Source organism: Gekko japonicus, unplaced genomic scaffold (genome assembly GCF_001447785.1).
Source record: "Gekko japonicus isolate JY-2015 unplaced genomic scaffold, Gekko_japonicus_V1.1 scaffold2522, whole genome shotgun sequence".
NCBI lineage: Eukaryota > Metazoa > Chordata > Lepidosauria > Squamata > Gekkonidae > Gekko > Gekko japonicus.
In genome coordinates this window covers 111,197-121,239 of record NW_015174347.1, presented here as the reverse complement: position 1 = coordinate 121,239, position 10,043 = coordinate 111,197, and the positions used below count along the sequence as shown (strand labels likewise).

At 43.4% G+C, this 10,043-nt stretch overlaps 1 protein-coding gene across 1 annotated transcript in view; it reads left to right on the top strand.

Annotated features, from left to right (window-relative positions):
- Positions 1 to 10,043, top strand: part of SMARCA1 (SWI/SNF related, matrix associated, actin dependent regulator of chromatin, subfamily a, member 1) — a 140,022-nt gene that overhangs the window by 74,880 nt on the left and 55,099 nt on the right. Inside the window, exons 5-12 of the mRNA XM_015424304.1 lie at positions 6 to 133; positions 1,109 to 1,209; positions 1,309 to 1,409; positions 2,933 to 3,112; positions 5,001 to 5,156; positions 5,515 to 5,646; positions 6,120 to 6,188; positions 6,780 to 6,889. Of these exons, the coding sequence (XP_015279790.1) occupies positions 6 to 133; positions 1,109 to 1,209; positions 1,309 to 1,409; positions 2,933 to 3,112; positions 5,001 to 5,156; positions 5,515 to 5,646; positions 6,120 to 6,188; positions 6,780 to 6,889 (977 nt within the window). The remainder of the gene's footprint in view (positions 1 to 5; positions 134 to 1,108; positions 1,210 to 1,308; positions 1,410 to 2,932; positions 3,113 to 5,000; positions 5,157 to 5,514; positions 5,647 to 6,119; positions 6,189 to 6,779; positions 6,890 to 10,043) is intronic.

Genomic DNA, 10,043 nt, shown 5'->3' with positions numbered 1-10,043 from the left:
TGAAGCAGACAGAGCTTTTTGCGCATTTCATTCAGCCTGCAGCACAGAAATCACCAACCTCTCCCTTAAAAGTGAAACTTGGACGGCCTCGGGTAAAGAAGGATGAAAAGCAGAGCTTACTGTCCGCTGGGGAGTATGTTTCATTTGTATACTTAAAACCCTTTTAATGTTTAAATGATGCTACAGTTTGCAGCTTAAATCTTATTACACAGGTATTTTTCTATTACGTAACTATAGAAGATAAAGTACTATGTATAAGCCTGAATTACAACTGCCGTCCACTTGAGAGAAATACATTAGGATGGTGTTATTGTTTTAGCATAAGCTGGTATCCAGTAATATACTCTAATTAATCCCCATAGGTAACATATTAGTAAGCGCCAAGTTGCAACCTTAAAAATGTGTCTCAATTATTTGGATTGCTGTTTGCTAAGTGCCATTTTAAAATTTTGCATTTTGCTTAAATATTTTTGAAATAGAAATATTTCAGTTTAAAATTGTTTCCATGAGTCTGGTGTAATGATACAATGAATCTTTCGCTACGATTAATGAGCACCTTCACCAGAATCTTATTGAGATGTATTTTTACCCAGGATTATACACAGGGATCTTACTGAGATGTATTATATTGAGTTGTATTATGCGTTGAACAGACTGAAAATAACATGTTAGGGGGAAGGCGATGATAAAATGCTTCTTCCTGACATACTTGTTTTCTACATGTGGACACTTCTACAGAAGCACTATTCCATCAAGTGAGCTCTCACCTGCAGTGTGAAGAGGTAAAGGCCAAAAACAGATTAATTTCCCCCAGTGAGAATGAGGCCTCGGTTCAGTGCACATTCCCATCAGTATGGGTGCTTAATGTTGGCCTTGGCCTGTCAAAGGGTCTGTTGATAGTCATTGACAGATATAGGTGAACATCTTTGTTATCTAAGGAATGGGAAACAGCCCTGTGTACCCGTTGAGCTTACCCTGGCATAACAGCCAAAAATGATCTGAGTGTCAAGGGAAATCCAGTTGGCATACTTAGTATGCAGAAGTATCCTGGCCAAGAGAGTTTACCTTGCACATGAGCTGGAGTGTCGTTTCCCCTTTTCTTTTGCAGTTATCGCCACAGACGCACAGAGCAAGAGGAGGATGAAGAACTTCTTTCCGAGAGTCGAAAAACCTCCAATGTGTGTGTCCGATTTGAGGAATCTCCTTCTTGTGAGTATATTCACCAATAACTCTTTCTGTTTGTTTAGGTGGCTCTAGTGTAAACCAAGAGTTTAGATATCTAAATAACAGTTTATGTTTTCTTTGAAGATGTTAAAGGAGGTACGTTAAGAGACTACCAGGTTAGAGGTTTGAACTGGATGATCTCCCTGTACGAAAATGGTGTGAATGGCATTTTGGCAGATGAAATGGTAAGCAGACTGTTTTCTGAATGTGTGTTTTCTGGGTGTGGGAAAGGTGTGTCCCTCTTGGAGCAAGGTTGTTCTCAAAGGCGGAAGCATAAGCCCAGGAAGCTTATGGTAGCTCATATGCAAATTGGGGAGAATTGAATCTGAATCAGAGTGAAGCCCGCACAGAAATCGTTGGCCACAATCCAGAGGTATGCCTATGCTTCTTTTAATAAGTGGCATTCTTGTCAAACCTCCAAATATTTTTAAAGCTCTCTTGAAATTAAAGAGCAGTTTTAGACAGTGGTCTGCATCCACCTTTCTTGTGGTGGTTCAGTTGGTTTTAAGGCTGCGGTCACACACGCTAAATAATCCACTTTCAAACTGGATTTTTACTGTGTGAACCGGCAAAATCCAGATGGAAAGAGGATTGAAAGTGGATGATTTAGTGTGTGTGACCGCAGCCCAAGTCAGCCTTTCAAATAAGTGTGGAGTTGTTTGCCCATAAATTATTCTCCATTTAGGCAACCAGAGGAGAGAAGATGTAGTGGTGACCAAACTCCCTTCATCACACCTTCCTGTGTGATGCCCAGTAAATTAGAAGACATTCAGGAGAAATTGGCAAGACTGAAATGGCTATCTACAAGTCTGCTGATAAGATTACTCAGGAATAAGTGGATTGTGGATGGTGTCCTCAGGATGCCGTTCATAGCCTGCTGAAATGAATGGCAACTCTCACTTTGATTTTGTTGATTGGATGTAGGAATTCCACACAGCATTGGCTGTGGTTGCAAAGGTCTTCTCACTGGGTCAAGGGCAGTAACCTCACTTGGAAATAAGATAGGGTATATGAATGGAGTGAATGCTGTTTATTTAATTGCTTTCATGGAATCCCTACAATGGATACTGAAATCAGATGACATTGTTCTCCATCCCTCAGTTTTATCCTCACAACAACCCTATGAGGTAGGATAGGCTGAGAGCATGTGATTGGCCTATGGTCATCCAGCAAGCCTCCATAGCAGACTTGGGATTGGAACCCGGGTCTCCCAGATCCTAGTCTAACTGCTACACCACACTGGCTATATAATCACAATGTGTGCACCTTTAGTATCTCCCATTGTTCTGTGGAGAGTGCCTCCCTTTTTCATATGTTAAATAAATTAATGGTTCTGCAGGCATCTCAAATAGTCAGGGAAGAAGAGTTTTGTGTATTTCTGGGAGAATATGCATAATGCATAGTAATAGTACAGGCTGAGACTCAAATGTTCAGTTGTAGCTCAGAGCCAGCTGTAATTAAAATTTAATCTGCAATATCTCATTTATATACAGAAGAATGCTTATAAGAAGCTGTAGTTTTATAATCTCAAAACAAATTCTAACTAGAACAGTAATTTACATATTGTAATATATTGAAATTATGGCAGATTTCTAGTCCATAGACTTTATTGTGATGTTAGACTTTTTTCATGCACAGATATAAATGGAAATTAGTTCAGTGCTGCTAGCAGTGTTGCATAACATTGTTGTTATTTTTTTAACTATAGGGTCTAGGTAAGACTTTGCAGACCATTGCTTTGCTGGGCTATCTGAAGCATTATCGAAACATTCCTGGGCCCCACATGGTTCTGGTTCCCAAATCAACTTTACACAACTGGATGAATGAATTTAAACGCTGGGTTCCTTCTTTACGTGCCGTTTGTCTCATTGGAGACAAAGATGCTAGGGTAAGGAAGAGCACAGGTCACTCAAACAGTGTTACGATTTACAAGTCAGTGGTATCCCTGAAACAACCTTTTTTTCCTTATGTAACTCTGTTTATGTGGAATGTAGGTGCAACCTCTTTGAAATTATTCTAATATACCCTCAGATTCCTTTAGAAATTTTGTAAAATCATTAACTTGGAACATTTAGGATCTTGTGGTGACCTATTATGGAACTTGATCTTTTTTCTTTTGGAGGGTTGAAGTTGGTTCTGTTTTTTGTTCTTGCTAATCTTCCCCCCTGACAGTAGAAAAGAGCAAGAGTAAAGTAGCTAGGGATGGACACGAACTGGAAAAAATGGGATTTGTGGTTTGGGAACTGCAAACTGAGCCAAACTGGGAGGTTTATTCGCAAACCAAACTGGACCACATTCCCTTTAAACAGGGTTTGCAAAAAGCCTGAAAAACAGCTGAGCAGTGGGAAAATGCTCTCTGCCAAAGACAGCCTGAAAAACAGCTGTGTGGTGGGGAGTACCTGCTCCCCGCCTCTCAGCTGTTTTTGTGGCTTTCGTGGGGAACAGAAAGCAGGGGTTTAAAGGGACTCTGAATCCCTTTAAACCCCTGCTTTCTGTTCTATCCACGAACCACCACAAACTGCTTTAAAAGTTCTTGGAAATTCGTGATGGTAGACCAATTATGAACTTTGGTTTGTGAACCACGAGCAGGGCAAAATTTGTGATGAATTTTGCTTTGTGATTTGATTTTTGCCCATCCCTACCAGTAGCACCTTAAACACTAACAAAATTTGTGGCAAGGTGTGAGCTTTCATGAGTCACTGCTCATGAAAGCTCACACCCTGCCACAAATTTTGTTAGTCTTTAAGGTGCTACTGGACTCCTGTTCTTTTCTACTGCTACCGACAGACTAATGCAGTTACCCATCTTGAGATAGTCTAATGGCCTGCATTTCTTTTATTTCTTCTAAAATACTAACATGATAATAAAAAAATACACTAATGGTACAAACCCCCCAAAATACAGTAAGCATATTCATAGGTCTCAGGACTGGATCATAAGGATTTACTGCAAAAGGAAAAAAGTGCTAGACACATTTTTCTATATTACTAATTGAATTATGGCTTGTAGTTTATAATCTTTGTGAAGATCTTAAAACCATTACTGAAGTTAACTTTAGTAACAGTGCAGTCCTATGCAGAGGTTGATTATAAAGGACTTAAATAACTGCATTGGATTGCACTGTATATTCCATAACTTGGACAGCCATTCATTTCTTGAAGGTTCTCTATAAGATTCTTGGTGGTCCTGTTCATACGAGCCGTTTGGGCCGGGAGAAAGACGGATCAGGGCCGGAGCAAACGGGCGCAATCCCACAGTTTCCGTCTCCGATCTGTCCCATCCCGCCCATACTTCGCAGCAAAAAAGAACCACCTCCCTAGGTGGTTCTTTCGGATGGGCCGCGGCAAGTGCGGCCGTGGGATCGCCGGCGCGTCCTTGCGCCGGCGCATCCCCGGCTCCTGGCCGAACTGTGCATGTGTGAGCATGCGCAGTTCGCCAGGCTCCCCTTCGCACCGTCGCATTCTCCCCGGCATCTGATCGTGCCGGGGAGCGATGCGCTGCGGCTGAGGGGATCCGTGGGATCCCGCCGCGGCGTGTCAAGTTTGGTGCGGCTCTGCTTAGCCGCGTTCCAGCCGTCCCGTGTGGCAGGGACCAACGTTTGCCAAAATTAAGTCCTGACAGCTCTTAGCATGTATAAGATCACAGCATAATATGCTTCAGGTACTGAATGCTTTACATAATTTAAAGGAAATAACAAATCTGCAGACAAGGAAGGAAGGGAGCAGAATTTCATACATTGTACTTGCTGCCGGTTTACTGCCTTCATTTTTCACTAGGCTGCTTTCATCCGTGACGTTATGATGCCTGGAGAGTGGGATGTTTGCGTGACCTCATATGAAATGGTAATTAAAGAGAAATCTGTTTTCAAAAAATTTAACTGGAGGTACCTGGTGATTGATGAAGCCCATCGAATAAAGAATGAAAAATCTAAGGTAAGCTTTAATTTGTTTTTATAGGTAGCTCATGTCATAATAGTTGGAGCAGTGAATATTATGGGGATTGGGGTGTGTGTGTGATGTGGATTGTTTTGGGAAAGGAAAACTTGTGGGTATGTTGCCAAATATCAAAAAGGTTGCATTATGACATACTTTGTTTCAGAATGATAGGTGGAAAAGGTAAAAGTAGAATTTAAAACAATAACTGTCAGGGCTGTTTTGTTCACATGAAATTGAAAACAATATGAGGAAGGTAAAGTAGCTGAGAGCCTAATACTGAAATACTTGCAACTTCCATTTGTAAAAATTGAACTTTTTCTGTGGTGGTAAAAAAGTTTTTTTAACATTTTCTTAGCTATCTGAGATTGTCCGTGAGTTCAAGACAACAAATCGCTTGCTACTAACAGGAACTCCTTTGCAGAATAATCTTCATGAGCTGTGGGCACTGCTCAACTTTCTTTTGCCCGATGTCTTTAATTCTGCTGAGGTAAGGCTGAAGTGGGCTTTAAAATATTGTTTTATGAGAGAGGATGGGATAAAATGTGATAGGTAATATGTAGCTCTGTCATTTCGGATCTGAGAAGAAAATTTCAGGATCCGCATCTGAATAAGAAGCCTGTCCACTCTTCTAACTATCATTCAATGACTCTGTTAGCAGACTTGGATTTTGGTATAGCTTCAGATGTGTGTAAATATATAGTTGCTGCAATTAAACATCATTTGTTTTTAATAAATATTGAACAGCAATAACTTTTTTGTTATACTGCTGTCTTTTTCCAGTCAAACAGCCTGTTGGCTTTACTATGCCAATAAAGGCTACTTAACTAACTTAACTCTTGGCTTTAAGACCGAGATGGGAAAGGTATATAGCTCTGTTTTAAAATATCTTCTTGTGCTAATTTTAGGTGATTGAAAACAACAAAATCACAATTACACATGTTGTCTTTTTTAAACCTACAGGACTTTGACTCATGGTTCGACACTAAAAACTGTCTCGGTGACCAAAAACTTGTAGAACGACTTCATGCAGTAAGTACGATGTCTCTTTGCTGCTGTAAAATAAGAGATTTACTCATGCCGTTGCCGTAGCCGGTATAAAAATGTATTGTACAGAAAACTTCACTTATCTGAGAAAGAAAGTTATGATAAGTAAGCCAGTGTTTGTTGAATTCCAATGATAATAGTCATTTGTTTACATCTGATTTAGCATTGCTCTTGGGAGAGGGGATGTGTGTCTTTTCCTGAAATCACTTAAGTTGACTCAGATTCCCTTATTTATATTATGCATTCAGTAAATTAAGAATTCCACCAGCCCAAATTTAGGGATGAATCTTGACCCTACTTCAGAAAGAACAAAGGTCATTGGGAAGGAATGGTGTCTGTAGCAGAGGAAGTGTTTCTTTTCTCCTCATATGCAATAACAGAACATGCTGACATTCTGCATGGATCCTGTAGCCTGTCTTGATTTTTATACCTCACTCTCAAGGTAACCACAACAGAATTGATTAGGAAGGGTAAGGGCAGAGTAAGGAGTCCAGGATTTTGACACCATTAAATAGCGAGGCACTGAATATATTAACTCAGGGCTTGTGAAAACCTGTAAAAACTGTTGGTTCTTAGGTTTTGAAGCCATTTTTGTTGCGGCGCATAAAAGCTGAAGTGGAAAAGAGCTTGCCTCCCAAAAAAGAAGTAAAAATTTATTTGGGACTCAGCAAAATGCAGAGAGAATGGTAAGCAATCTTTTTGTCTTACTTGAATTTTAATTGTTTTTGGTAAGGCGTTGTATTTTGGTTAGGGGTCTGTCTCCATAAGGAAAGGTGTGTTCCCCAAGGTCTGAGAAAGAAAAATACCATTATCCAGGAGGGCTGTAGATCATGGGTCCCCAAACTTTTTGAGCCTTGTGGGCACCTTTTGAATTTTGACACACCATGGTGGGCACAGCCACAGAATGGCTGCTCTACCTTACCTTCGGTCACACAGTGAAGATCCTTGTGTTGGAGTGGCAGCTGTTGTCAAGGCAGTGTTTCAAGAAAAATGTACAATTAATTGAATTTCCAGTGACCAGTCAGAAGCCTTGCCGGGCAAAAGCTCCATCTAGCCCTGCCCACTTAAAGGTATCAGCGGCTGGACATGGTAGGTACCTGTGGGCACCATGTTGAAAACACTGGCTGTAGATCATTGCAGATGTGTTGGGCTGGTTTAAGCTGGGACCTCTGGGTGACAAGCTGTGACATTCTGTTAACTTTTGGTGGCCAGTCTTTTAGCAGGATATTTCTAAATGTTCCTTCATTTAGTTGTGTGGGTTCTGTAGTACTTAATGTGAATCCTTCAGGTGTGGCTCTCTGTCCAAGGATTTGGAGTAAATGCTGCCATAACACAGTACTTGACTCAGGGTGGTATCTGGAAGCAGGCAGAGATGCTGTGGGTGGGATTTTGCTGTACTGTGGTGTCCATTGTGTATTTGTGCAGTGGTGTTTAGAAACTTGTCCTGTTGTGTGATCTGGTCCAAACTCTGGTTGATGGGGTACATATGAATGTTAAGTATTGTTAGTGTTGTTAATAATTATAATACAAAAACCCAGTTTCCAAAATTCTGTCCCTGTGTTGTACTGTGAGCAGCATGATAAAGAAACAGAAGGCAGGAATTTTGGAGAGAGGTCCACCTGGTGTATCTCCACGAGCCCTTAATTAAACATATATGTAAAAGCCGGTTTCTTAATATTTGACTGGGAGCTGAGAATTAATATTGAGGGAGGTGGGAGGGAAAGGGAGATAATGAGGTAGTGTATCAGAGATGCATTCCCTTCTTCCAACCCAAGAATTAGCTTTGGAAGTGTGTTGGGGGTGTCAGTGTATCTCTGGTGTGCTGCTTGGCTACCCAGCACCAGTCATTGTGAATTAGATTTCTGGACCATGCTTGACCTGAGCTGATAATAGAAATTTGTATCTCACCACTGCCAAGTAGTGAGGGCATTCCCTTCCCTTTTCCCCACTCATGCTTGGTTGAAATAAGCATTTTGGGGTGCTGGAGCTAGAAGGATGTTTCCCACCTAACTGCTTATGTCTGGTTTGGCATATCCATCCTTCCTTCTAATGTGGTCTGAGATTTGGCCTTCCCTTCCTTATGTCAGCTAGCTGCCATGTTTCCATTGTATTTTTCCATCCCTGCCTCTGGCGCTATGGCGCATGCTTGCTCACTGCTGTGCTCGCTTGCTGTAAACAGCTATAGGGAGTCGCTCATGAGGCCGTGTGAACTGGTGCTGCCAGACTGGGTTATCTGACTGGCCTTGAGAAGGAGGGAGGGCTTGCGTTCCACTGTTGGTGTGACTATTTCTGCTCTCATGAGGCCTGGAGACTCTCCCATTCATTATGTAATCTTCCGCCGGGAGAATTCCCGCGCACGCGCTTGGATTTCATTTGCTTAGCCATTTGCCTCATCCTGTTATATGTAGGGATGCATCCGCTCCATTGTCATTCCTAACAATATCCCTGTAGATCATGGCAACGGACCTGTAATCTAATAAAGCATAAGGCTTCCCTGGAAACGTGAGTGGAGATTTACTTGCTGTTGTACCTGACAGAAATTGTTAGGAATCTCCTTTACCCCATCGGACCGATTCTCTCCTCAACGAGATGAGCGATGCCGGGGGGGCAGGGGTTACCCCGACAACCACGTCGGTGACTACCCCGACCACCATGCTGGTGCCTACACCGACTACCACAGCGGTGCCAGTGATAGTACCTACGACGGTGCCCGCCACGGCCCCGACCACGCCAGCACTGCCGGTACCCACCCCAACGACTTCGGGAACGGGGGCGCCCGTGACGACGGCCCCGTGGACGACAGCGAGCTCAGGTGGGCCTATGTCAACGGATGGAGGGGCCACACCCCGGTCGGCGGTATCGTTCATCCCCGTGCATTTGGGACCTACCAGCACAAAAACAGAGACTGGGGCCAGCATTTGGGAGACTCCACGCAAACTACCTGGTCGATGCTGGGGAGTCAGAGTCGGGACAGTCGAGCTCAGGGAGCTTCGGGATGACCCTGGGTAGACCCATCATGTTCCCACCGAGATCGTCGGTCAGTCCGGAACGAGACGTGGATGGGAGGCTGAATAGCCTGGAACTGGACTGCCGCACTATAATGCGGGACATGGGGCAATTGCTTCAGAACCATCCGGGGATAGTGACCCATGTGATGCAGACCCAACTGGCCGTTCCACAGGTCCCACTGATAATTTCCGCCCTGGCGCCTGGCCAACCGGTCCCTCAGCCGGCTCTGCCGCCGCCACACCCAGCGCAGCCTGCAGGCCCCGTACCACCACCAGCCATGCCACGGCCAAAGAACTTACTTGACGTTACTTTTGATGGCGACCTGGCAATGGTGATGAGAGTACCTATGGTACTTCCCTTCTATGACCATGATTCTTGATAGGCCAATAGCTAGCGCTAAATAATCCTCAAATGTATGTTAGATAACTTTCCGTTTCCCTGACCTAGATGGCCCAGGCTAGCCTGATCCCATCAGATCTCGGAAGCTATCCTGGGTTGGGCCTGGCTAGTACTTGGATGGGAGACCACCAAGGAAGTCTGCTACACAGAGGCAGGCAATGGCAGACCACCTCTGTTCACCTCTTGCCTTGAAAACCCCATGAAGTCAACTTGACTTTCCACCACTGCTTTTGGTTTCTATACAGTTTCTATACAGTAACATCTGGTTACAGTAACATCTGAACTGAACAGAACTGCTGCCAGTTCTAGCCCGTGCTGGTGTGAGCTACCAGTCTTGTCCCCAGCTCGCCGTCCACCCAGCAGTTCGAAAGCTTGGGCGAGTAGATAAAATGGATACCACTCCTTAGAGAAAGTGGGCACACTAACCCCCCC